The sequence below is a fragment of the Glycine soja genome, chromosome 8 (genome assembly GCF_004193775.1).
Source record: "Glycine soja cultivar W05 chromosome 8, ASM419377v2, whole genome shotgun sequence".
Taxonomy (NCBI): Eukaryota; Viridiplantae; Streptophyta; class Magnoliopsida; order Fabales; family Fabaceae; genus Glycine; species Glycine soja.
In genome coordinates this window covers 10,755,401-10,782,819 of record NC_041009.1, presented here as the reverse complement: position 1 = coordinate 10,782,819, position 27,419 = coordinate 10,755,401, and the positions used below count along the sequence as shown (strand labels likewise).

The 27,419-nt window shown below is 31.6% G+C and overlaps 4 protein-coding genes across 10 annotated transcripts; 1 reads left to right on the top strand and 3 right to left on the bottom strand.

The window, feature by feature from the left end:
• Positions 1-101: 101 nt before the first annotated feature.
• On the bottom strand, positions 102-776 carry LOC114421732 (probable E3 ubiquitin-protein ligase XERICO). The gene has a single exon (XM_028387795.1). It carries the CDS (start codon positions 674-676, stop codon positions 206-208), a length of 471 nt encoding a protein of 156 aa, XP_028243596.1. The 5' UTR covers positions 677-776; the 3' UTR covers positions 102-205.
• Positions 777-4,830: 4,054 nt separating this feature from the next.
• On the bottom strand, positions 4,831-10,186 carry LOC114421895 (regulation of nuclear pre-mRNA domain-containing protein 1B-like). Its single transcript, XM_028388019.1, has 8 exons — positions 9,998-10,186; positions 9,700-9,785; positions 8,116-8,363; positions 7,772-7,927; positions 7,476-7,632; positions 7,263-7,405; positions 7,112-7,147; positions 4,831-6,336 (listed from the first exon to the last, which is right to left on the bottom strand). The coding sequence occupies exons 2-8, from the start codon at positions 9,773-9,775 to the stop codon at positions 5,623-5,625; spliced, it is 1,530 nt and encodes a 509-aa protein (XP_028243820.1). The 5' UTR covers positions 9,776-9,785; positions 9,998-10,186; the 3' UTR covers positions 4,831-5,622.
• Positions 10,187-11,728: 1,542 nt separating this feature from the next.
• LOC114421894 (ribosome biogenesis protein TSR3 homolog) lies at positions 11,729-16,861 on the bottom strand. Of its 4 annotated transcripts, none has more exons than XM_028388015.1 (10): positions 16,670-16,859; positions 16,547-16,575; positions 16,400-16,467; positions 15,559-15,624; positions 15,220-15,260; positions 14,336-14,472; positions 13,968-14,058; positions 13,496-13,567; positions 13,185-13,297; positions 11,729-12,115 (listed from the first exon to the last, which is right to left on the bottom strand). In XM_028388015.1, exons 1-10 carry the CDS (start codon positions 16,744-16,746, stop codon positions 11,994-11,996), a joined length of 816 nt encoding a protein of 271 aa, XP_028243816.1. In that variant the 5' UTR covers positions 16,747-16,859; the 3' UTR covers positions 11,729-11,993. The 4 variants fall into 4 exon arrangements, with proteins under 4 accessions (XP_028243816.1, XP_028243817.1, XP_028243818.1 ...); XM_028388016.1 differs by having other exon boundaries at positions 16,400-16,464; XM_028388017.1 differs by lacking the exon at positions 15,559-15,624 and having other exon boundaries at positions 16,670-16,861.
• A 103-nt stretch (positions 16,862-16,964) lies between these two features.
• Positions 16,965-23,483, top strand: LOC114421893 (MICOS complex subunit MIC60-like). Of its 4 annotated transcripts, none has more exons than XM_028388014.1 (12): positions 16,965-17,221; positions 17,314-17,377; positions 18,407-19,093; positions 19,181-19,321; positions 19,409-19,561; positions 19,703-19,780; positions 20,281-20,373; positions 20,499-20,618; positions 21,766-21,843; positions 21,993-22,172; positions 22,605-22,706; positions 22,896-23,034. In XM_028388014.1, exons 1-12 carry the CDS (start codon positions 17,211-17,213, stop codon positions 22,938-22,940), a joined length of 1,752 nt encoding a protein of 583 aa, XP_028243815.1. In that variant the 5' UTR covers positions 16,965-17,210; the 3' UTR covers positions 22,941-23,034. The 4 variants fall into 4 exon arrangements, with proteins under 4 accessions (XP_028243815.1, XP_028243814.1, XP_028243813.1 ...); XM_028388012.1 differs by having other exon boundaries at positions 16,968-17,221; positions 18,410-19,093; positions 22,936-23,483; XM_028388011.1 differs by having other exon boundaries at positions 16,970-17,221; positions 22,936-23,483.
• Positions 23,484-27,419: the final 3,936 nt, after the last annotated feature.

The window sequence follows — 27,419 nt, the reverse complement described above, 5'->3', positions numbered from 1 at the left end:
ATATTTCGATGTGGACTCCGAAGCATCAAACTAAAAACGTTTCCAAATTTGACCAAACCGAAATTCAAAGAGAAGAAACAAGGTATTATGCAGCATATATAGCAGGGAAAGTAGTTAGAATCTTTCTTTTACTATATATAACCTTGAATCTGAAAGACTAATATAGATACAAAAATATAAGGATACATCAGTATATGGAACTAGATCAGAGATATCTGTGCAAAGTGCTACCACCCCTTAATGCAGATAACAAAAAGATAAGTTGGTCATCATTCCCATCATATTCTGCCTGATTTTGAAGCAAGTTGTGGTTGGCCACAACATCATCTGGGAGCACCTTGTTCCTGCAAAGTGGACAAGTAGCACAGTATTGCTGCAACCACTGGTCCAAACAATCCTTGTGAAATGTGTGTCTGCAATTGAGATTCCTCACTTTCTCCCCTTCTTGGAATTCAGATAAGCACACCCTGCAATCTATGTTCTCTGCCTTCAATCTTCTAGTGAACTGAATTGTGGGGTTCTTCTCTTCAATGAAATTGAGGTATTGGGCGGTTGAAATTGGACGTGTATCTGACTTAAGGTACTGAATGATGAGGATAAGTTCTATGAGCATGTAGGTTAATAGAACTATTGTTTTGGCATAAAGCTGATACAAGAACTCACACACAGAGGTCATGGCTTGGCTTCTAGTTCTTGCTAAATGCTAAATGCTAAATGAATTCTTCAATGCACGCACGCACGACAATTTTTCTTTTTCTTTTTCTTTGTGAAACAATGAGTGCACACAGGCGCGCAATTATTTCATTTATAACTTATAAATAGGGCCATGTCGTCTAGTTTTTTTGTACATACCGATCACATGTATTCTTTATGAAATAGAGATATCTTAGATAAGCTTACAGTTTGCAGAAGAAAATAAGAGGGAAAAAAAACTCTCTAATAACTAAAATGCAAAGTAAAATTTTTCTCATATTAATTTTTCCAAAAGCTAATTTTAACTTTTTAACAATTTTTTTAGCTTATGAGAAAAAATCATTTTTTATTTTATTTTTTGTTCTACAAGTGTTTTGGATGAAATTCATCCAAAGTGTCTTACTTATTCAAATTGAGTAGGATTATCATGGATAATTAATCTCTTTCCATATACTTAATACAACTAATTATGACTTGTATTTGAGATTATTGATTAAGTTAAAACAATTTATTTCAATTGATCCATATGTTTGATGGTGTTTGATTTATTTTTTGTTGAAATGTTTTCACCTTTAAAATTATAAAATTAGATAAAACTTGTATGCAAATCATAAGATGCTTTTGGTATTATTTAAGTTTTGTTCTATAACATATTGCCTTAATTTTATTATATTTTTTGTTTTGAAGAATATATAAAGAAAATAATAAGTTTTTTAAAGGTAAAAAAATAATAAGATTTTGGCAAACATGAATTATCAGTATAAGAAGTTAACTAAATAAAATTATTTTTAAGAGTGTAAAAAAGAGTGTAAAAAAGAGTGTAAATTTTAAATTAAATATTATAAAAATTAATAAATTTATTATATATATTGATTTTTTTTATTGAATGATAATATAAAAATTATTTTAAATAATATAGTGGATTTATTATTTATTCGTAACAAAAATATTTTTAAAATTATCATTTTTTATTCACAATTTATTTTATGAATGATTAAAATTAAAATAATATTTGTGTATGGCGGAATATTAACTAAAAAATAATTTTTTTCCCGTTCTCTATAAAAGGAAAGTATAGATAAGATATTGTACGTACTTGTGTCTTTATTAGTAGCTTTTTTTTTTTTCTGTTAGTTGTGACTAACTTGGTCCCATGTCATCCCATGTAGGGAAGTGGACAACTACTACTGTTTCCGACGGGCGTAGCTACATTTCTGCAAACATTTATTTGTGTAATTATTATTATTAATTGAAATTAGGAAAGAACTTCCAGGTTATGTAATTATAGTTTGTGCAACTATTTTTCGGTTATTGATTGTTTTAAAAGCAATGTATTTACTTTTCTTTTGTATAAAAAAAATGTAATGTAATGTGGTATACAGAATCTAATGGAATATATACGATTTGGACGATTAAGTTACAAATAATTATTATCATTATATGAATTCACTTAGTAAAATATATAGAATGTAATATAAAATATGAAACTTCATAAATTAATTGAAAACATTTCAGTCCTATGTCACTTTATAACCAAACACATGCGTTGTGGGACGCACTAGTTCAATAAATTCCTCACGTTACGATTTGGTGATATGAATTGAAGTTTCAAGTTGTCATATAGCCTGTCTTGCTTCTATTTTCCCAAAAATATACATTTTAGATTCAGTCCTATGACAATGTCTGTAAATACTCAGTACAATTACTTGAAATGGATTTGGACAAAAAAAAAAATACAGATACTTACTTTAATAATTTTTATATGATCTTAATTATTAAGTAGCTTTTATGAAAAAGACAGACATAAAACTTACACACAATAAAAATAAAAACCTAAACTTTTCTCTCAACCTCAAGTAAATTATTTTAGAATCCCTTAGATCCTTCGTTTGGAAATATACAAAGACTTTATTAAAAACTAAAAATAGATTACTTAAATAAACTCAATTGGTTTATTTTGGTACACTAAACTTGTTATTTTCTCCGTTGCATAATAAATGTCATAGATTTTTTTATATAAACCAAGAAAAATTAGTGATAAAAAAATCAAGATTTTATAAGAACTAAAAGTGCTAAAAAAATTCCACATAAAAAAACGAAGTTAATGACCAAGATTATATTTCTATAAAAAAATGAGTAAGACTATATTGCTGACGAAAAGAAAAATTATAGACTAAGACTGCTCATGAAATTTTATAGGAACAAAAATGAAAAAACATGCTATTTTAAAATTTAAGCGTCAATTTTTTTTTAAATGGTACTTAAAAATATATCAAAAAAAGTGCATAGAATGTAATGCAAAATTTGTTTGATGAAACTTCATAAATTAATTGACATACTTGAGTCCTATGTCACTTTATAACCAAACACGTGGTTGTGGGACGCACTAGTTCAATAAATTCTTACACACTACAATTTGGTGTTATGAATTGAAGTGTCAAGTTGTCATGTAACCTGTCTTGCCTTCTATTTTTCCAAAAATATACATTTTAGATTCAGTCCTATGACAATGTCTGTAAATACTCAGTCCAAATACTTAAAATGGATTTCACCAAAAAAAAATATATATGTATACTTATTTTAATATTTTTTTCATAAGATTTTAAGTTTTAATAGCTTTAATGAAAAAGGCAAACATAAAACTTACACAGAATATTATTATGTAAAGTTGAAAGACGAGATCATATTTTTTTGATTTTTCAATACTACAAGAACCAATACAATCAATTATGCCAAAAAAATTATAAAAATATTATTTTTTAAAAGATAAAATAAAATATGCCATTGAACTGGCTCAACGTGCTGTTTTTTTTATCCAACTCAACTGGTAAAAATATTAAGTTAGCATAATTTTTATATGGAGTTATATGTTCTATAAGAGGACAAGTGATAAAATTATACTAAGTTAACTTATACCAATAAAAAATTATAACGTATAATAAGTTTATTAAATTTTATAATATATTATTTTAAAAGTTATATGTCTAATCGATCGATCATGTTTAAAAATATTTAAAAAGTTTAAATATATGAAAAATTAAAAGAGAGTAATGTCTTCAAAATATGAAAATGTTGAGAGCAATAGAAGTTAAAAAAGATGGTATTTAAAAAATGACTCAAATGTTTAAAAATATTAAAAATGTTGAGAAGAATAAAAATTAAAAGAGTAATGTGTTGAAAAATATGAAAATGTTGAGAGCAATAAATTATTTGAAAAATGATTTAATGTTTAAAAATATTTAAAGTTAAAAAGAATAAAAGTTTAAAAATGTGAAAAAGTAATAATAATATAATGCCTTGAAAAAATTGAAAATGTTGAAAACGATTAACTTTACAAAATAAAGATTTTAAAAAAGTTTGTGTGTAAAAGTAATGTTTAACAATAACGCAAAAGTTTAAATATATGAAAATTAAAGAGTAGTGTCATGAAAAATATGACAATGTTGAGAGCAATAAAGGTTGAAAAAAAGATGATGTTTAAAAATATTTAAAAAGTTAAAAAATAAAAGTTCAAATATATAAAAAATTAAAAGAGAGTAATAATCTCTTGAAACATGAAAATGTTGAAATCAATAGAATATTTTAAAAAATAATGTTTAAAAAGTAATTTAAATGTGTATAGATAATGTTGAATAAAATTTAAAAAGCTGAAAAGAATAAAAGTTTAAAATTGTGAAAAAAAAAATGTCTTGAAACACTTGAAAATGTTGAAAACGATTAAATTTACAAGATTTTTAAAAAGTTTATGTGTATAAGTAATGTTCAAAAATATTTCAAAGGTCAAAAGGAAAAAAAATAAGAATATGAAAAAGTTTTAAATGTGTAAAAGTAAAGATTAAAAATTTGAAAAAGTTAAAAAAATAAAAGTTTAAATATATAAAAATAACTAAAAGAGCAATGTCAGACAAGATATGAAAATGTTGAGAGCAATGAAAATTAAAATAAATTATTTAAATGTGTAAAAATAATGTTTAAAAATATTTAAAAAGTTGAAAATAATAAAAGTTTAAAAAAGTGAAAAAGTATATGAATCTATATTATTTGACATTTTAATATTAATGATTTTTTTTATAGGACATACTAGATCTTGTAGTTTATAATAACTTATTACTAAATGAATCATATATTGGAATTATATTTAATTATCATCAATTTATTCATAATTCAATTATGGTCAAACAAGTAAACTGCAAATAAATGTCTCCGTTGATTCAATGACTACTCTAATTATTAAATGTTGGACCTTCTACAGTCAAACACTATCAAGATTCATACTATTGAACCTTATCATACATGCTAACCTGGCCCTTAAGGTATGCTTGGTGGAGCTTCTGTAGTCAACATACAGCCTCCAAGTGCCAACCTTCTTCCATGTAACACCACAGGAGAGGCATAAGGACTTACTGTGCTGAAGTTGAACGACACCCTGGTTTCACATTTCCTCCTTTAGATATCAATTAGTTTCATCTAATTGACAAAGCTCAGAGTTGGGGGATGTAAAACTGTGAAAGTTGCTCCAATCAACCAAGCACAACATCAAACACAAATTTATATGAGGGGGACGAGAAAGACACTCTGCCTCATCAGAGTTTCCTTTATCTAATATAATCCAATAATTATTTGATTAGCCAAGTATGTACAGTACAAGTACATTATCATCAAAAAATTTCTGGCAAAATATCTCTGAAAACACTACCTTACTCATGAGAACTCACTGCTCACTCAGTCTCAAAAAATTTGTTTGAAGCATTTATAATCTTGAGTTGTGATACTTTCCTTTAACATCCCAGGGACCAGGGTGCTAGCCTGGCTTCCACGTATTTTCCAACTCAACCCCAGTGAGCATACTGTTTGCTCAAAATTAAATAATCTCAAGATTTTGCTTGTTTAAAACAGATAATTTTGATTAAATTCTAGTTACTGCAGGTCTCATATAGAATGCTGATGATTACCATAGTACACCATTCCTGGCAGTTGAAGTGGTCGGAAACTAGGAGGTGCTGGGGCTTGTTGTGTCATTTTTATTGGTTGATGCTGAGCTATAGGTGTTGGCTGCTGCTGAGTTATTTGCATTGCCTGATGCGTTAAAGGCACCACTGGACCCACCATATGGGGTGGGAGTGGTCCCGGTGGTAATGGTGTGATGCTACCATAACCATAAGAAGAAATGACACCTCCTGTTGATTGCAAATAATGTTGGGAGGATGAATTACAAAGCATTTGATATTGACCCTGTAATGCAGCAGCTGGATTCTGCAAGGTGGGTTGAGGTACCAAAACTGAAGGATATGAATGATTGGGTGTGGCAATTAACTGTTGTGAAGACACAAAAACATTTGGATCTGATATAGGTATTGACTTCTCAGGTTTTGACATGGACTCAGAAGTTAGACAAGCACTTTTTGCCTCTTCCGCTGCAAATGTTGAGAGAACAGAAGTCATGATTAACTGAGATGACGTAGAAGCTGTTAGCTTATCTGCAACCTCAGCTGCAATTGCAGCAGCTGACTTCTTAGTTGCTGCTTCTGATTTTGTATTCACATCAGTAAGTGAAGTCGTTGAAATTGAGGCTTTATATGAAGAATCTTCATCATCAAGTCGCTTCCGCATGTAGCTAGCCTCTTCTACTTGTGCTTGCGCTACCTACATACCATTAAAGACATGTCAGCACCAAATTCAAATTTTTAGTATCATTAGCAGTAAAAGCATGTCAAAGTTCCATAATGAAAGCTTATGCAACTACATATAAATTACCTTTAATGCTTAACAGGAACTAAGTTACTTTATATTTGTGAGATAGTGCAACAAAGTTTTTTCTATTTTTAAACTGAGTTTATTACATTGAATGCCTTTGAGGTTTACAAAAAGTTTGCATACAATTTCTAGTTTTGAAAAGGGTTAAATATTTTTGTTCTTATAATTTATAAAATGTCATATTTTTGTTTTAATCCCTATAAAAATTGTTCATTTTTGGTCCCTTATCAATTTCAGTCCTTGGGATGGACTCAAAATGGGAAAAAAAATTATATGGACTATAATTCTATAAACATATTTAACCCTTTCAGAGATAACACTGAATTCCACTATTCCCCTCTCCAGTTTGAATATGTTCCAGACATATCTAAAATCAACTAAGGCATTTGTATAAAATATTTTTTACACCTCCGGGAAGGTGGGTCTAATTTATTCTATTAAATGTTTTACAGCTGTGAACACTATATATGGGCATTTTATTGACTTTACCATAGTAATCGTCCAATTACCTCTTACAGATAAACAAAGAAGAGACACATAAGAGAGGTAATTAAATGGTGGGAAACCTAGATACATGACAAATATATATATCACATTTACATCTCATAAGAAACTACTCAAAATAGGACAGTCTTCTGACAAAAAGAATCATGATAATAAATACCTGAATCTGAGTGCGAACATTCTCCAGCTCAGATTCCTGATACATAAAAGCACAAACAATTGCAAGAGGGCACCAGGACTCAAAATATCATCCAGAAACCAAATTACGGCAGAATTTTAAATATAAAATCTTATTGAGCACATTGACTTGCCTGCTCATGCAAAGCTTCTTTTAAGTGAATAACAAGTGCTGTTCTACTTGCTTCAACTAATTTGAGATTTTCAATGCATTCTTTCAAAATATTTTCTTCCTCCACTAGCTCCTTGGACAAAGTTTTTCGCTTAGGGTCCTTTACTGAAAAAAAAAGTATAAGAATCCTAGCTTCCAAAACTCTGGTGTTAATTTCATTATATTGATAGCTTACCAACAGCGCATGCAATATCAACATTTTTTTCCATCTTCCTCACACGATGAACAGCTGACTTGCATCTACTCATCTCTGCATCTTCATTGGAATGTTCATTAAGCACCGTATGAAAGGCTGAGACTATTTTTTCTGCTGTACCTCCAATGGACAATTTCTGGATTACATAAAATTCATGACAATTAGTTATGCAAGAAGAATTACAAACTAGTTTGAAGAATGTAAGAATCTAAAAGCATAGAAATGTTGGAGTATAAAATTGGGGAGGGAAGAACCACAAGGACCCTCAGTCTCACCGTTTTGATGGAACGAGAATCCTTTTTCACAATTCTAACAGAACGGGACCGCTTTTTGTTGAATTCCAACTGTGGAGGTGCTTCTTCTCCAAGTATTACATTTTTAAGGCTCTTAGCCTGAGATCCAAACACTCTCCTTTCCTCCCATATATCAACCTAAAGTTAGGTAAGCACCAAGTTAAATAGATCAAATTTATGCAAATCATTTCTCAACATTTATATGCCATATCTGAAGTATCAGTCCACGCATGAAAAATTATGTCCACAACAACTTCATATCTAACGAATAATTTCAATGGTTGTATTCACTTGTACTAACTTCAAACTCTGGAAAAGGGGCTTACCAGTCTAAATACTGCACGATTTTCTTGATCATCACCTTTCTCAAGAACATCCTTAAGTGCTGAGGGAAGAACCTTCCAAAACTCGGTCACAAATTCATTTCCTTTACGCCTGCTGTTTTGCAGGATATCATTTGCAAGATACAGAAGGGGGACTCGCTGAACCTTCTCTGAATTGTGAAACTGTTTATTCCATGTTCCCACTACCAGCTCTGCTTTGCTTCGGTGAAATATACACCAATGTGATAAAGCTATTAAAAAAATTAAGGATCACAGTATATGGCATCAACAACTAATTCATGCATTTTAAACAGTCAACTTAATAGTAAGCAGCAAAACTAAACCACTTTTAAACTAAAGACAAAATCCATGCAAAAATACTAATTCAGAAACTCACACTCCAAGTTACATTGGCCAAGTCCTAACAAGTTCAGCTTAAAACTGTGAGTGCAACAAAATTTTGATGCATCAAACATCTGACTTAGTGATAGAAAGATAAATAAGTTCTCCAAAAGCTAGGGATGCCACTGCACTAGACAAATCCTTTTCAAGATGGACATTGTTCTGATCAATAGTGGGTGTCACTGCAGGTCCCAAATCATAGAGAGAGAGAGAGAGAGAAAGAGAGAGAAAAGGAACAGTAAAATGCGTAAAAAAAAGAAGAAAGAAAAATACACGAGGAAGACAATGGATGGCATTAAAATGTTTAAGAGTCAATTCCTTGTAGGTCTAAAAGAAGGACAGACCTTCTAGAACTTCCCACAGCTGAAGCAAAACAGTAATAAACCAAAGAAGCAACTATGCAGAATTACACTCATTGTAAAAAATCAAATTAATATGGCCATTAACTTGTTCATCTCCTTGGCATATGGATCACATGAAACACTGAAAAACATCTGCGTTTTAAATAATACTCCATAACTTTTAGCATGACTTTAGTACAACATGCGACTTTACAAATAAAAGCTCCCTCCTAGTCCTATGGTTGCTTAGCAATTCTAGTGCTACTTCCAAACTTGACAAGAATTTGCCCAATGGTTTTTGGCCTATGATGTATTTTATTTATCTTCCTACTTTGCCTATCCTAAGAACAACATTAACTTTCAGAAATTTCACAAAACAAAATTGGTAAGATGTTCAAGCCATTCAAACACGAAAAAGAATCAATAACATACAATTCTAATTTCTAGGGCAACAATACACGTGTAATTCACAGAACCAGTCACAATTTAGTAGTTCTTTAGTTCTTCCCACTTTAGAAATCACGTACAAACTGAAAAGATTGACCTAGTTCACAATTACCATAACACCTGAAGATATAATTGCATATTATAAACGAATACAGTAATTCCAATTACAGCAATGGTATTTATTCCGAGACCAAATCCCAAATTAACACGCCAAATATCACACACCTTCCAGAATTGATTGCAACATATACAGAATCACTTCCACCCCCCCAACATACATATCCCAATTTGATGAAGCAAAGCAAATAATTACATAATGTATACAAAAAAAAGCACATTTACTGAGTAAACAAATTTATCAACTTTTTTTCTTAGTAATTTTCCAAAAAAAGGATACTTTCAATGCACTGCTGGGTGCTGTTGAGCTTGGACAGCTTGTCCGCGAGTATCTGCTCGCTGAACACACTATTCATACCAGCCAACCTGCGAGGGAAATTACATGAACGAAACCCTAGCACCCTATACAACCAATTAATGAAAAAGAAATGCGAGAAATTCTAAGAAAACTAAAACCCTAGAACCTAAAGAAAACATAAAGGAAGAGCGAGAGAAGGTAGTTTCGAAGCAGAAAACATCATTTAATCGAGTAATTGAGCAAAAGAAGAGAATGAAGGAGAGGGAATTGAGATAGATACCAATGCCGCGGAACCGGTAGAAACAACAGTGTTTTGGGGAAAGTGATGAAGCTTTATATGAATATGAATGAGAAATAGAATGAAGGAGAGTTACAGAAGAAGAAGGAGGAGAAGGGAAGCAGTTAAAGTTAAAGGTTTACGTTTGCGGGGTTTGGTTTGTCCATTTGGCGCAAACTCTGCGACTTTGCCTAAAAGCCGTACCTCGTACATATATTACATACACTATTCTCCTTCGTGGCATGCTGAAAAAGAAAATTGTAATTTTTTATTTTTTTATTTTTGATGAAAATTTGTGTTGCAATTGTAGTAGTATTTTTTAGCTCCAATTTTTATTTTATTTTTAAAGTTGAGGAATGACATGAAATGCTAGTTATAAGGAGGAATGGAGATTTTCTTACATTTGCTAGTATTTTCGATCTAATCCTTAGCCTAAATAAATTTTACGTTTATCAGAGCCATTTTTTTTACTATGGTATATTATAATCAGGTATTCATTTGTCTTTTTATTTTTTTAGTGGTCAATTTTTTCAAACATTTATAATTTGGGCAAGTTGGAATTTTTACTATTCATTATATCATTTGGTTTTATTTAAAAAAAATAGTTAAATTATGTGTTTTGCCGTCTACTATTATTAGGTTCATCCCTAAATTCTAAACCTTAAAAATCTTAAACATGTACATGCAAAACATTCACGTGTTTATATATCATTATTCTTCTTTTGTTATATTTTCTCACGGTGACTAAATTATTAGATGGAACCTAACATGATATTAAATACATTTCTTAAAAGCAAGTTCATGTGAAACATGAAGCTTAATGCATTCATGACAAGAAAAATTCCTTCTATTCTTAATTACTTACTTAGAAGACATTTGTTTAACGAATTAAATTATATTTCTAAAAATAATATGCATAGGAATACTATTACTAGATATGTTATTCCCATAAAAATATATTTGGTAACTACTTCTATTTCCAAGAATGTTTTTAAGTTTATTTTAATTTTAAAATATTAAATAAATAAACAAGATAGAATAAGAAAAAAGTGAAAAATAATTTTCAACATTCTCATGAAAATATAAGATTTTTATTCCATTTACATGGGAACAGGAAAATGGAAAAGCATGTATAATATAGATTCATGACCATAAATTATGCCTAAAATATTTTTTTATTATCTTCTGGCAAACGAGAATCTATATTCTCACCTCCACATTTCCAGAAATCCAGTTAGATCATGTGAAACAAACGTTTCATTAGCTTTTGTACCGATCTACTATTATGCAACAAAAATAAGCTACCCCATAAACATTTTTCCGAAGTCATAATTAAAATATACAAGATCCTAAATAAGTTATTCGCCAGCACCACTAAAAAAAATACTAAATCGTTTTTTTTTAATTATCCATGGTTGTTTAGAAATCAAGTTTGAGTTATGAATTGTTATTTGGCGTATAGGGGCCCCAATTATGTAATTCTAAAATCTTGAGTCATTAGTTGTAACTTCGTTATTTATTTATCTTTTGCTTAATCATAGATTTTTCTTTTATACTAAAACTTACCTAGGTCATTTCCCTTGAAAAGTTTGAATGGTTGGAAAACCCTGCTTTGATAGGTGCGTCATTAGAGTTCAGAACTTACGTTAGACTTGCCAACCCAGTTTTCAAACGAATTTGGATATGAACCTGATTAAGTCCGCTCAGGAGTATTTTGTGGCTTAATAATTTCCATTTCACCATTAAAATAAAAGATCGCCATTGACGCCATATAACTATTGATCACAAGCTAAATCTCTCTATTCCAAATACAACTAAGTGACACTCGATCATATTTCCTTATTTCAATTTAGAGATAAAAAAGGACAGGGAACTATGCCCCACCCAGGCAACAACGCATATATTTTGTTAACCAAAACGATTTGCCACTAAGCGATTCTGCATTGCACACATCTTCAAATCACTTCCAGTACCGCAGCCTTAAAGATGTAAAATGAATCTATTCACTCTCTTCATCACTGTTGACTATGCTCAAATGATTCATGTTCTTTTCAAGAGGTGGAAGCCCATCTTCAGAATCGGAAGAGTTCTGGATTTTATCCTCACTTTCAGGTGTCGTAACTGTCCATGCAACAGCACAAAATACAAAACAAATTAGGATAGAATTCCCAGATAATATTTTCTATGTGATACAATAAAAAAAAATCAGCAGCTAGAGTATACTTAAACGCATCAGAAGCGCATTCATGGCTTCATGTACTACTTTTCAAGAAATAATAGAAAAACACATTGACAACTGACAAGCCTAACTTTCTGCTCAATCTGCCATTGAAAATTGATTTTATGCAATGCACATACAGAACAAATTCGGAAAAATTGAGAGATAATGTAGGAGCAAAAAGTTTATTACCACAGCGGATATGTTTTTAGGGATATCCATTACATTTGGATTAACAAAAGCAGAGTCATGGCTTACCTTTCTTGCTAAATACAGACACTATAGAGTATGTTTAACAGATAGGAGAAAAAGGCCAAGGGTGTGTTTGATTTCCAGTGGGAGGGTTCCAAAAATACGTACGAGTAAAATCAGTTTATGGTCATGTTTGGTTGCTTCTCAAAAATATGTTTGAGAGCAAATTTTTGCCTGAAAACTCAGTTTGGGAGAAGTAAGGCTTGGGATATTTTTGCAAACTTAAGTTTAACCCAGACTTAAGTTTACAAACTTTAATCCAAGCATGCACTAAATAAAACTGCCGAACGAAGGTGAAAAAAAGGTGGCACGGTGGACAAGGCTTCCACCTTATTGAATCCAGGGTTATCTCAACAACCAGGGAGGCTTTTTCCAAAAAGGGCAGCCCAGGTCACAAGCCAGCAACCTTTTGCACACTTGCACCAAAGCAGCAACCAATGTGGAAGGTAAAACAGCCAGAAAAACTAAATATTAATATCAAACCCCAAAGAAGGACACCTCATTGCATAAGGCTCCCGCTATTTTGTGGTCTGGAGAGAGTCAGATGTACACAGCCTTATCCTCATGAATAGAGAGGCTGTTTCCAGTAGAACCAATGACCTCGACCAGGTCATCAGGCAGCATGATTACTGTCGCACAAAGGCTTACCTTCTCTTGAAGATTACTTAGTTATGGCCACCATTGCATAAAAAAATATATTATATTCACAACAATGCATACCTTCACTGTCAGTAGGAGCCCTTAGAATCTGACTCTCTTGTGACAGCCAAGCATTTTGAACAGATATAATTTCAGCACTATTTTGGCATTTGGAGTAGGCCCTCAGTAATTCCCTGCATTAATTAATATAAAATTGTAATATGGAAGAGTCTATGAAGTCACATGCAATTGAGAAACTGGTCAATTGAATCATGTATTACTTACGTATCTGGAATGGAAGTAAAACAATTAAAAATGAATTTGTATTTCCTTACAAAACCCTTGAATTCACTGATGTTATATAAAAATTATATAAATGAATTATATCATACCCATTCAGAGACATAAAAGCATGGCCCCATTTGAACTTGTCAAGCAACAAATTTGCAGTTTTTTCTTCCCCACTGCAAGATCATAGTAAACGACTTTAACCATATAGAATTGAGAAATAGATAATATTCTATAATAAATATTAATCCAAATCAAAATAAATTATGGTGCAAGTTAACAGTAATATTATACATGCTGCAAATGCAAAGTCAATTAAGTTCAGACCAAAATTTTTTATTTGAATGTTTGTAATTGTTCCATTTACAAACCCCTTTGGAGATCGCATGATTATGCATATTATAGCAATGACAATCTAGTAGCAAATCAGCCAACAAAAAAGATTCCTGACACCAAACTTCAGTTATTTTTTGAATTTTTGGGCGGGGAGGAGGGGTTGAATAAATTATAGAACACACCAAAGAAAGGAAAAAGATATCATCTAGTCAGTAGCTGCAGATAAGGCCATTTCGGTACCATATTGTCAAAGCAGCAGATAAAGCCTCTACACAAGATAGCTGACATGGCCGACCATAATTTACTGGATTTGCTGCTACAAGCCATGGCACTGCAATAAAAGGAAAATATGAAAACTAATTATTATTGCATTGCATTCCATGTCAAATTGTCAATAGAGGCAACCTTTAAACAAGGCAAAAAGATTAAATGCAGTGGTACTAAGAGTTTTTAAGCATCACAGAAAACTACAATAGTGCATTAGTACTTGAGCCAAGCATGGATATTTCCATAGACTAACATATTTGAAAGTACACAAACAAATAAGCATGCAAACTAAAATATATAACAATTTTTGAATATATTCTTGTCAGTGGTTAAGTTCATACAGAGGCGAGGAGCAGTACAGCGCAGCCTTACGAAAGGCACGTCATCTAAGCGTGCCCATGAACAATCCACAACAGCCAATCCTTTCTTCTGGATTAAAGAGTAATCTTCTCTTGAGACACATTGATTTCCAGCCGGACTGTCAAAACAGAATTACAGTAAATCAGTAATCACTATTTGGAGGGGAGAACAGAGGAACTTGCAATATATAGCTACTTAACAGTCAAAAGAGAATGCATTGTTTTAGAAGAATAACATTGTAATGCTTATTTGGTCTAGCTGAGAAATTTTTGCTTCAAGAATTCCTTTAAAAATGCTTCAATAGAAATGTTGTTATATAGAAACAACTTTATGTGAACTTTGTTTTTCTTCTTTTGCTTTCTATGAGAAGCAAGCATCAATTGCTTGCTTATCTTCAGAAGAAGATTTTTGCCTCTCCCATCATATACTTTTATACTATGATCAAACACCTCAAAAAATCAAAACATTGTTTTTCAAACTAAAATATAGCTTTATCAATTTCATAGCATTGTTGAACAGGTTCTTAATGAAGGGATTAATAGGTGTTAGTGCTACAAATGCATTAACAACACTAGCGAAGGCACATATATGGGGTCAAACCAACTTCTTACAGTCCAAAGCCAAAATAACTAAATACTCAACCAAATAGCTTTCGAGCAACAGTAACTTTAATAAAATAAATTATATAGCAAGAAAGAGACAGGTTAGCAACTACACAACTAACCAAGAAAATGACCTAACAACTAGTAGATGAAAATCATGAACCAGTTGACATGTTATATCAAGATAAACCATGTTCAGGCAAAAGTAACTAACATTTTCTTCATGCATATAGTGAGAAGAAATACAGTTTCCAACAAAATACCTTAAAACAATGCCCCCAAAACCATTACTCACACGTAACTCCTGTATAAAATCAATCGAAATCAGTACTACTAACATATTAAGCAACTTTAATTAGTGCAATTTGACCTTCATAGAATATAAAATGTTGTTTATTTTATGTGCCAAAGAAATAGCTATCTAATCATGACAATGACATCTAGCATCCAATTAACTCAGATAAAAGATATATGCATACATATTTATATATTTATATTTCCATGCTTATGCTTATACATGTAAATATGTATGAACATAGTACACTTAATCAAGTGTGCAAAAGGTAACCAGAGAATGAACAAAAAAGAAAACAAAAACTTGCTTTTAGCATGCCCAATCTTGAAAGCTTGCGTCCAGTGCACTTTTTGGCATCGCATTGCCCAAAATCCTGAGCCAACATCACAAAAACCCAATTACATCCAAAATAAAAGTTACATTACATGCCATATGAATATTAAGATCTGAATTCAGAGATGACAATACAGTAATACCAAACAAAATTGAAGAAACTTTTCCCAATATAATTTTTTGCCAACAGAAATAGGAGCGGAGGCATGACAGAAATCCATAAAAATTTCTTAATTTTTTTTCTAATGCAAACTGATTGGTTACCATAAGTTTTGATGAAAATGAAACTGTTATTATTGTGAATCACAATAATAACAGTAAAAGACGAACCAAACCAATCCACCTTATAAAAACAGTTCAGTTAACCAGACCATTTTAATAAAGTGGTGGTTTGGTTCAGTTTAATTATTTAAAAAATCCAAATCCCGTGATATGATATTGTGATGCTTCATGAGTATTCTCAAATCCCAACTAGGAAGTAATGACTCGAAAAATAAAAAAAATGAGGCATTTTTTAGTTTAGAATAAAAATGACAAATATCAATAGCCTTTAATGTGTACTATGCCAGTGTGACAGTCTATCACCCAGTAATGGATACTATGCCAGTGCCACCATTCAAACGAAAATTGAGGCATTTTTTAGTTTAGAATAAAAATGAAAAATATCAATGCCAGTGCCACCATTCAAACGAAAATTGAGGCATTTTTTAGTTTAGAATAAAAATGAAAAATACACAACAAAGTAAATAAATAGACAACAATGGATAGCTAAAAAGCCCAATTAAATTAAAAAGAGTAAAAGGTTATATGCATACCCACATAGCAAGCTTTATTTTAGGTTCCGTGAGCTCCTCCTCCTCTTCCTCGCCCTCACCATTTTCTGCTGTTAGAAACAACATATCATGCGGCGAACACAAGAAGACATGTTTTGTTCGGAAAAAAAGGATGGAATCGAGGAGTACCTGGAAGAGAGCTTTGAGAATCGTCCTCTCTGAAGTAGAAGTAGAGTTAGATAAATAAGCAAAGCAGAGCCGCGTAAATAGGAATAAAAACTCGAAAGCATTAAGTAGTGGGAAAGAAGTTACAGTAAGAGTTGTTGGTGGTGGTGTCGACTTGATTGTGCGCGATGAGTTCTGAATCTCCTTTGTCTGTTATTCCCCATTTCTGCAGAAACGAACCAACGTGTTACTGCTAGCTATTTATTGTTTTGGTTTAGGTCATTACATCGATGGGTGCGCATTTTAGTACTCTGAAATTATTAGTATTGGTTAAAAATTACGTGGGGGAATTTTCATAAATTCATGATTTGTAACATTAATTTTGAAAAAATGAATAATTCATAGGTAAAGATTATTAAGAATGAGTTCGTTTAAATTTTTAAAAAAGAATTTTAAACAGAAATAATTTAGGAAAAGCACACAAAATTGTTAATTTTATTAAAATAAATGTTTATTTAATTTAAACAATCTATATTCCGGGTCGGACTAGAACTAGACGGGTCATAAGCCATATATATGATCGATTTCTAAACGGAAATTAGAATCAGAAACTGCAAAATTGTTGTATCCCAGTGGAGATCTTTCACTCTCAATCTCAACTTCCACAACACACCTTCTTCCCATTGCCATGTTCCGCAGGTACCCTACCTATGCCTATTCAATCGAATCTTTTTTCATTCCTTCGATTTTTTCTCTAACCGCACTTTTCTGTGACACGAACTCATTCTTAGGTCCATTTTGCAAATATCATCTCGCCCAACTCTTAAAAGAAACCCCAGACGTTTTGTATACCAGGTTTTACATTTTTTTTGCAGTGCAATTAATTCATATGTTCTAATCCTTCCAACCTTTTTCGTCTTTACCCTTAACATGTAAATAGTTTTGCTACAAAGTACTTTACTAGTAGTTAGCAAAGACAGAAATGCTTAGGACAAATAGTGCAACATCCTTGATTCTCGAATATTTGAAGCAGGGAGAGTACTTTATACCATTACGACGGGATTGTCGCTCTTGCCTGCATGTATGCCCACTGTTGCTATGTTGAATCAAGTGCAAAAGCATTATGCACTCAAGTGAAGCATCTAACCTGTCTGCATATTTGATTTCTTCATGTTTTACATTCTAACTAAGAAAATTGCTAGTATGAATCCCGTAATAACGATCTGTGGCACTGAATGTTGTGTGATGAAATGTCAACTAGAAGAAATGAGAATGTTGTCTTGGACGAGTGTACATACTAGACAAGGTAGGATTAGGAATGAATGCATTAGAGAGAAAGTTAGACTGGTACCTATTGTAGGAAAAAAAATGGTAGAATGTCATCTTAGGTGATTAGGGTGTGTGTGAATTGGATGGAGGGTAGCTTAATTACTAAAGGCAAAGGAAGATCTAGTAATAATTATAGGTGAAACCATTAAGAAATATTTGGAGGTCAATGGTTTGTCTGTGGACCTAATTTTGCAATAGAACATTATCGCATTATTTAATCCAAATAGCCAACCCCACCTAGTGGTAAGAGGCTTGGCTTTTATTGTTATAGCACAATGTTGGTTGAATTTATATACAAAATGTATTGCAAAACTGGTGCTAGTGTTACCACTTCTCATTGCTTATTGTACTAAATTGATTATAGGAATGCAGGACTGGAAAGTGTAGTTGAAAATACATTCTTTTTGCTATAAAATTAACAATATACTGTATTTATATGTGTGCTAGGAACTGCTTAGGTTGTTGATTTGGTAGTGCTGATTTCCAATTTCAATCAACTTGATATGTTACATTTTTCTTATTTATTACCCTTCTTTTCTCTATTACATAATTCAGCAGATACCTTTACATCTATCTTCACAAAAGAATTTCTCAACTGTGTCGAAACCAGGGGGTGCCTCAGCTTCTGGGTCTCCGGGCAAGCCACCTGAGTCTAATGGCACCCTATCCAAGTTTTTCATTGGAAGTGTAGCTTTAGGTGCTGCTTTTCTGGCAGCTTATCAAACTCATTATTTGGATCAATATCTTAAGAAGGAGCATTATAGTGTTCTGCAGGAACCTCATGTCAATGCAACTATTGAAGACTTGAAGAGTGTACAACATTCAACGGACCAGTTAATTTCACCTAGTGAGAAATTTAACCACAAAAATCCCACTGTAGAGATTACAGAGCAGAAGATTGATGCCCATTTTTCACATCCAGAAATTGTAGTAGAAGACCAAGTGGATAAACCAATTCCTGTGCAAGACAAATCTGATATTGCTGAAGATGTTACTGCCGCTGCCAAAGAAAACCAATTGCCTGAATATCCTGAAAGCAGTCTAACATCCGATGATCCAAGTAAAGAATCTGTGACACAGTCTGATGGGATTATTGGTATACAAAGCACTGAGACAGTCAATGCAAGAATGGAAGAGGGATATCATCATGCATCCACATCTACACAGACCAGTCCAGATGAAAATGGGATGAAAAATATTCAACCAGAGCAACTGGAAATACAAGAAATGGGGAGAAGAGAGGTACTTATGAATTTGCCTAGGCTTGATATAAACTGAATTTTGACATATATTTCTTTTTAATATATTTCCTTTGTTACTCCATTACAGAGTGCATTAGGCAAAGATATAGAGCAACAACCTACCCTCCTAGAGGAGTATCACTTGAGGAATAAATCAGAAAGAAGCCCTGCAACTTATATATCTAGTCATGACTTTACTGAGAATAGCCATTTTCCTGAAGGAAAAGAGGTTACTTTAGAATTTTTTTTTTTTAATGTGTGGTACGGTTATTTATGATCTTAATCATACATGAAAACTAAATTGTTGAAACACTAGGCACTTAATGGTGCTATGGAGGAGTTAAAAGATGGTTACATTTCTGAGAATGGGAAACTGGTTCTTGATTTCTTGCAAGCCATCCATGCTGCAGAGAAAAGGCAGGCTGACTTAGATGCACATGCTTTTAACGAAGAGAAGAAAGTGTTAAAGGTTTGGCCTATAAAAAATCATCCTTTGTAACTTGTCCTCTAAAACCATGCAAATGTGCTTTGTATTTGTAGCTTTTTTGGTTTATTGATGAATGATGAGCTTTGAAATCTTTATTTTTACTTGAAACTTTGTTCATGTTAGGAAAAATATGAAAAGAAGTTGAAAGATGCAGCTGCCAGAGAACTTATGCTCGCTGAGGAGGCTGCAATGTTGGACAGGGTAACAAGCTTTTGGTCTTCTCTTTTTAATTTTTATTCAATTTAACATATTTTTGCCTGTTGGTTTTTATCTTAAATACATGGGTTGGAATAATGAGTACAGAAGACATTGGGAGAGGTTGGTCTGTTATCAAAACAAAGAATAATTCTTGTTTAAGTGGTGATGGCCAATGGGTTTGTTGTTCAGTGAATATACATTTAACTCAATCATAGTTATTTACTCTTGATTCAGAAAAATAGTTTGGATTAAACTTGAAGCTATACTATTATATTCTGAGTTTGACTCAATAATGGTCACACAAAAATAATCAGAATCCAATTTGAGCTCCGTCTTTCAGATTTATTTAGTAATTGTGAAGCTTGTCCATTGGTCAAGTTGAATGATTTCTTTGATATGTTGTTTGCCTTCCCCTGGCTGTTTCTGCCAAGATGACTAGAATCCAAATCTATAAAGTTGTTAACTCTCTATCTTTCCTCCTTTTTCATTTTAATACTTTTCAGGAGCTAAAAAGAGAGAGAGCAAAAGCATCCCTTGCTATCAAGTCACTTCAAGAAAAGATGGAAGAGAAACTGAAGACAGAACTAGAACAAAAGGTGCACATTTAGTGTTTTGTTGGTTTTACACTTACTGTTTTCCCACTTTCTCGACATGTATGCTGTTAGTGTTATCAGTTACTATATAGTATTTGTTAAATAAAATGTATCTTTGGTAATTACAGGAAATTGAAACTGATTTGAAGTTTAAACAAACTCAGGAATTAGCAAAGGCAGAGTTAAATGCAGCCATAGCAAATGAGAAGGCAGCTCAAATTGAAAAAATGGCTGAAGCAAATGTTAATGTGAGATTTCTGCTAAAATCAAAGATGGGTAGATGCACCCATTCTAAATCATTCATAGCTTGATTTCAATTAATTTATGAAAAGGGATATAGTTTTGATAGGTGGCTTCTAGTTCTAGAAGAATAAAATAGCCAGAATAGTTTTGAGTATAAAAAATTTCTGGAGCAACTTATACAAAGACTAGCTTTGTCTTAAAGGTCTAAGATTTTAACTCATGGTGTGCAAAACAATTTCCAATTATGGCTTTAGGCCTTTAGCTGTCTCTTGCAATTTTTATCAGAATATTGCCAATTAGAACTCTGCTTAGTAGGCAGATGCATTCTTAGTCATTAATGAGTTTTTGAACAGAGAAAAAGTTTGTTTACCAGGGTATATTAATTGGTATAGTATGTAATCTACTTTTGATCATTCTAAGCATATGAATGCTGCTTGTTCATCACATAGTAGGTTCGTTATAGAGGAATTTTTGTAAGGGTACAGTGTTAGGATCCAAATGCAAGTGCAAACAGCAAAGAAATGGTGTTTCTTCATGTATTGGTGATACTAGGGAACTGCCTTAAATGCTTTACATGCTGAGAACCCAAATAACATCGAATCTACTATTTGCTTGAGTCTTCTCTGGTTTGTGATAGACCTTTCTGTACATCCAAAGCAAAATGTTGTATAAATTGTTTACAGATAACTTTCAGTACATCTGCATATCATCCTGAACGGAAATGTGAAATGTAAATATGTGAATTTCTTGCCTTCAAATATTTTTGGTCTATGGACCTGTGGTGGCTTATCAAATGATGAATCATACTACTGCAAGTTTACATTTGATTGTGCTGGATATTTATTTTTTCAGTGGAAGACATTATTTTCTCTTCATCAATATGTGTTGTTAGACAAGTACAGCATGGCTGCCTTGAAATTATTGGGAAAATTGCCTGCTTATGCAAACTTAAGCTTCTAAGAATTGGTCAGGAACATTCATGTTGAAAAGGACAAAACACTGGGTAGACTTTTGGTAGTTGCAAAATTCACATCATATTTTAGCTAGCAAGTTGATTTGGAATTTTTATTAATTGACATACTTGTGGACTTTATTTTAGTCAAAGTTGAAATTTGACTTGTTTAAAAAATTTATTTCTCTTCATTCCTGTAGATAAATGCCTTATGCATGGCATTTTATGCTCGATCTGAAGAAGCTCGTCAAAGTCATGCTACACAAAATTTTGCTTTGGTAATATTTATTCTTTGTCCTGTTTCTTTGTGCTGTTTGTATTTGTCTTCGGCAACAGAGGAGCTTAATGACAAAATGTGGGTTTATAGTATTGTATTGATTTTTCCAATCCTGCTTACCTGTTTCTTTTTTGTGCATGAATCCTGCAGAGAGCACTTGCATTGGAAGATGCACTATCTAAAGGACTTCCAATTGAGACAGAAATAGCATCTTTGCAGTCTTATCTTGGAGGCATAGATAAAGATTCAGTTTTGGATTTGGTGCTAGCATCCCTTCCTGAAGAAACACGAAGCAACGGCACAGACACACAACTGCAGTTAAAGCAGAAGGCAAGCTGTGTTCTTCTCTGTATTTAACTTTACATGGAGTTTTATATTACATGTTCTATATAAAATTGCTACATATCCTTGCAAGTTGTTATTACTTTTTTACCTTGTTAAACTTTTATTTGAAGACCTGCTAAAGGTTATATATTCTGGATGCTTATAGCATGGATATCAAGTCCCTTTAAATTGATTTCTTTACTTTCCATCAGTTATCAATCCCATCGGTTATCTTTTTGACATTCTGTAATCCTCCTATCTTGTGAAGCTGCCATAGTGATAAATTTGTACAAAACAATTAGAATTGACCGGCGAAGCAATTTCTGGAATTACAAAACATTGCAGCTTCCTGAAATGCACTTGTCTGTTTCTACATCAATTCTAGAATGAATCATTTACTTTTTAATTTCCGTTTCTAATTTGTGCATTCTGTTGCAGTTTGATGCCTTAAAAGGTAGTGTAAGACACTTCAGCTTCTTCCCACCGGGAGGGGGAGGTATGTTGGCACATTCTTTGGCACATGTAGCATCCTGGTTGAAGGTATGTAATTAACTGACCAACTTGCCATTTCCATTTAAGGCTGTGCTTTATGTGAAAACAAAATTTATGGGAGAAGTACTAATTGGTGGCCATTTAGACATAATACATGCTTTGATACATTAACTCTGTTTATTTCTTCCCCCATGCCCTAACTCGTCCCATTTTCATTTCTATTGTGCTCATCCTAAGTCCAAGGAAAGATGTATGTTTGACTTTAGCACATACTCAGGTTAGGGAAGACAATCAATCTGGTGATGGGATCGAATCTGTGATCAATAAAGTTGAAGTTTATTTGGCAGAAGGAAAACTTGCTGAAGCAGCAGCTTGTCTAGAAGAAAGTGTGAGAGGCACACAAGCTGCAGAAATTGTTGCAGGTTGGGTGAGGCAAGCAAGAAACAGGGCTATTTCTGAGCAAGCAGTGCTGCTTCTTCAATCCTATGGCAATTCCCTTAGCTTTACATGATTCTCAAATTTTGAATATTTACAAAACCATGTGAATTCAATACATGGCAGAGATTATCTTTGGCGGATTATTCCAACGGGAATTATTGACCTATGAGGAAAAAAAATAACGTTTTTGTTTCATAGGAGCAGAAATTAGTTGATTCTGTGAATTCTATGCAACTCCAGTGGCATTGGAGTTTTGACCGAAGTGATATCAGGCTCTGTATAATTTTGCCTTTTGTTTTACCTGAATAACAGAAATGTTGCATTGCAACATATTGAAATTTCAATAATATAATATACCCCAGGCGATCAGGACAAGGTTGGACGTCACATGTGCATCTGATAACTAATGAAAACTAAAATGTGATGAGGTCTACACTTATAATTAATGAGTTCGAAAGTGGCGAAATGGTGCTAATGAGTAATACCAATGTTAGTGTCTCGAAGAATATTGACAAACAAACCTGCATGCATGCATGCATTTAATCTTAGCTTCTGAATAGACCGTGCTTATTTATAATTGCGACTTGTGTTGAACTCTATTCCCCTTCGTCCTACCTCATTTCTGTTGTGACTGAGATGCAAGTCTAGGAGACGTTTTTGATATGTTGATACTTGATCCTTCATAGCTTTTATGTTAATAAAAACAGGATACTAATTTTTTTAATTATATCCATTTAACTTAAATATTATAGCCCAAGGCAATAAGGATAATTGGAAAATATGAAATTAAAGGAGTATTTCCTAATCAAGGGAGTGTTAGAAATTCTCCTAAATTGATAAACCCTAAAAATTGAAAAACGGGAAACTAAAATAAACACGTATCAAATATTTTAGCAATATTCAAAAGTTATGTTAAAAGTTTACAATAGAAGCATGCCAAAATTTCCAGCCAATCTTTCTTTGGTTAGTGATAATATTTGCCTATTTTAGAGCGAGCAGATGTTACACTGATAAAGTTATTGAAATTCAATTAGTGATATAGATAAAAGATGGTATATTAAAAATGATAGATAGCTAAAAAGATTATGTACATTTTTGGTTAATTATAGAGCATTGTGCAAAATATTTTAAGAATATCTAATTAATAGTATGAAAATATTGAGAACATAACTTTCTAAGTTATATATTTTAATTTATATTATAGAAGTGGATTATGTTTTCTATTTTTTAATATTTGTATTATGCGTGCACTATAATTAACCAAAAGTGGGTTTTTTTTTATTGGTGGACTTCCATTAGTTAGTAGCTAGGTAAATCCGAGAAACTAAAAGTGGGTTAATTTGATTTCATTTAAATGTTCGGGGTTTAAATAATTAAACTAACGAATCTTAATATATCATTTTATGAATAAAATTTTTAGCAATATGAAACGATGAAAATAAATTAATGTTTTTATAAAATTGGATAATATAAAAATTATTTTTCAAAACACATCCTTGCACACCTTTTTCATATTTTTTTTTTGTAAGGGAGTGTAAAAAAATTCTAAATTAAAGTAGATCAATTTTTTTTTCATTCCGGAGAAATTGCATATTTTACCATGTATAATTTGATCATTGAGTCTCTAAGTGTATGTGTTGGTAGGGTGAAAAAAAAAGAGATGAAAGTTTTAAATTAAAATAGAGAATAAAAATATAGTTCCTACGAAATTTTATTATTTGTTTCACTTAGTTTTCACCTTCTTTTACTTCTACCAAAAGGATCCTAAGATTTTAAAATTCTTATTATAATTTGGATCGATATGTTGGGTCGCAAAATGTTCAGGAATTTGATAATTAATCTGAATTTCGATTACAGATACACACCACCCAGTTGTTTTGACCTTCAAAAATAGAAACAATACTTATATGCTTCTTAAATTTTTAATTACATAGTGCTCCTTACTTTAAGAACTTATGTTTGAATTTTAGGCCTGCTGTAAGTGGCCTTTTAATTTCTTAAATGCGCCATGTCGTTGGGAGGGGAGCATCATTGATGCGAAGACGGACTTGATATTCTCCCACCCTAAACTATTGAATTATTGCTAATTTTAATTTTTTTTGCAGTCCTCTAAGCTGCTCACACTTTTTTAGCACTAGCACAAGAGAAATTATTTAGAAAATATATAATTTGAACTATCCCACATAAAATTAAATGAGGTATAATTGCTTTTGGAGTTTTCTTTTTTATAAAAAAAAGTATGCAAGTTCCAATGCATATAAGAATCTCTATATATAATCGTATAGATTATGTCAACCCAACCTTGTGGCCTAAAATTTTTGTGTCGTGGTTGTTTCTTTATTCTATTCTAGTTTCATCATCCTAACAAAAATGAGGATAAGAAAAAGACTATAAACCCACTAAACTAACCCCGGCCCTAGCTTGACGTAGATGGACTTAATTCGGGTCAACAAAATGGAACAACTAATTGATGCTATCCAAAGCTATTGAATACTTTGTTGATCATTGTTTGGTTTAAGTACTTATCAACGCAAAGTCATATATTTTGTATTATGAATTGCTACAACAAAATAGAAAAAAAAAAATCCTTGCACCAAATAACCGTTATTCAAAAAACAAAAACATTATAGTTAATGGTGTTTTTCTTTGCACAATGACTATGATGAAATTTAAATCTAAGATTTCATACATACTACCTTAAATTTAAGATGCCATATAAATTACTCAAATCTCCCACCTTTAGACTTACCCTTATGAATTTAATGAAGTTTGATCAACAAAATGAAAAGTTACTGGTTTAATTAAACTATTTATATAACATATCTTTACAATATTTTTTCCTCTCAAAAAAAATATTTACAACAATATTTTTTATTTTATTTTCTCCATTTACAACAATAGTCTCATCTCACATTTTTCTCTATTTTTATTTCTTATCTCTTTTTTTATTGTATAAATTTTTGCATAAAAATATTATATAAATAATTTTTTTTTTTTTGCAATTTGTGTTTACCATAAGAAAAGGTATTATCAGGGAGAAGGATTTCTCTTTTTCTTCATAATTTAAGAAGGCAATTGGTATGAACAAGCTTCAGTAGTCCTATCAATATTCATGGTGATAGAAGCAGACAAACGAATAACGTTATATTCTTTTTCTACAGATTTTTCAAATACTTTATAAGTATCAAATAAAAAAGCAAATCATGTTTTTCAAATATATAAAAAAATAGTTAATATTTTCTCTATTTTGCTAGTAGGAAAGTTAGTAAAATGTTATAAAAGAATTTAGAATTAGAAAAAAAAATACTTTTCAGGAAATTAAAAATAGAAAACATTAAAAAAATATTATGATACCCTCTCAACATAACATCTAAACATAATTTTCAATAAAATATTTTTATGATTAATTCATTTTTTAGGTTAACGAGATCCTGGTGAACCTTTCTTTATTATCAGGGTTGTGCTGTATAGCCGAATATAAAGTACCAAGATATTTGTTGTCCCTGATTATATCTCTAAGCAAAATATTTTTAAGGATGATACAAGTCCCATGTCATCGCCAACTTCCTTTCCATTTTTCTTATTACTATTTAAATTACTTTTTCAATTTTGATTAATTGATAAATAAATTTATGCAAATAACATTAACTTTCTTATGTTATATATAAAAAAACATTAACATTCTTAAACATTTTAAGATTTTTTTAGTATTTTCAAACAATTCCATACGAATACTTGTTAAAGCAAAATCATAAAAAAATGCTGGTCGCATATGATAATTATTATTATTATTTTAGAAAAAATGGTATAGCATGGGCACATCTTGGAACTACCACGGGGCTAATGATATGTTGGAGCTGTCAACAAAAATTTATTAAGAAAATTACCATATATATTCAAACTACAAATAATTTTATTTATTCATAATTAGTTTCTAAGTGTTAAAGATCTCCTTGAAGAGGGTTGTTCACTAAATGAAAAAAATTAGTGTTATATATATGATTCAAATCCATGTTCACAGAGAAAGGAAAATTTTATACCAGATTTTTAACCACACTTATGTCAACCACATTGGTAATACACCATATAGATTATTAACAAGTATAAAAATGTAAATAAGTTGATTGTTTTTTTTATAAAATTATTTATCAAATGATTAAAGTTAAAAACAATAATTAAGCAGAATATGACAAGGAGGAACGAAACAACTGCAAATTCAATTCATCATTTTCTTTTTTATTTATTTAAAAAAACACATTTGCACATGAGTAAACTAACCATCCAACTAACGAAGACCCCTGCTGATTGCTTTCTTGGTTTTTC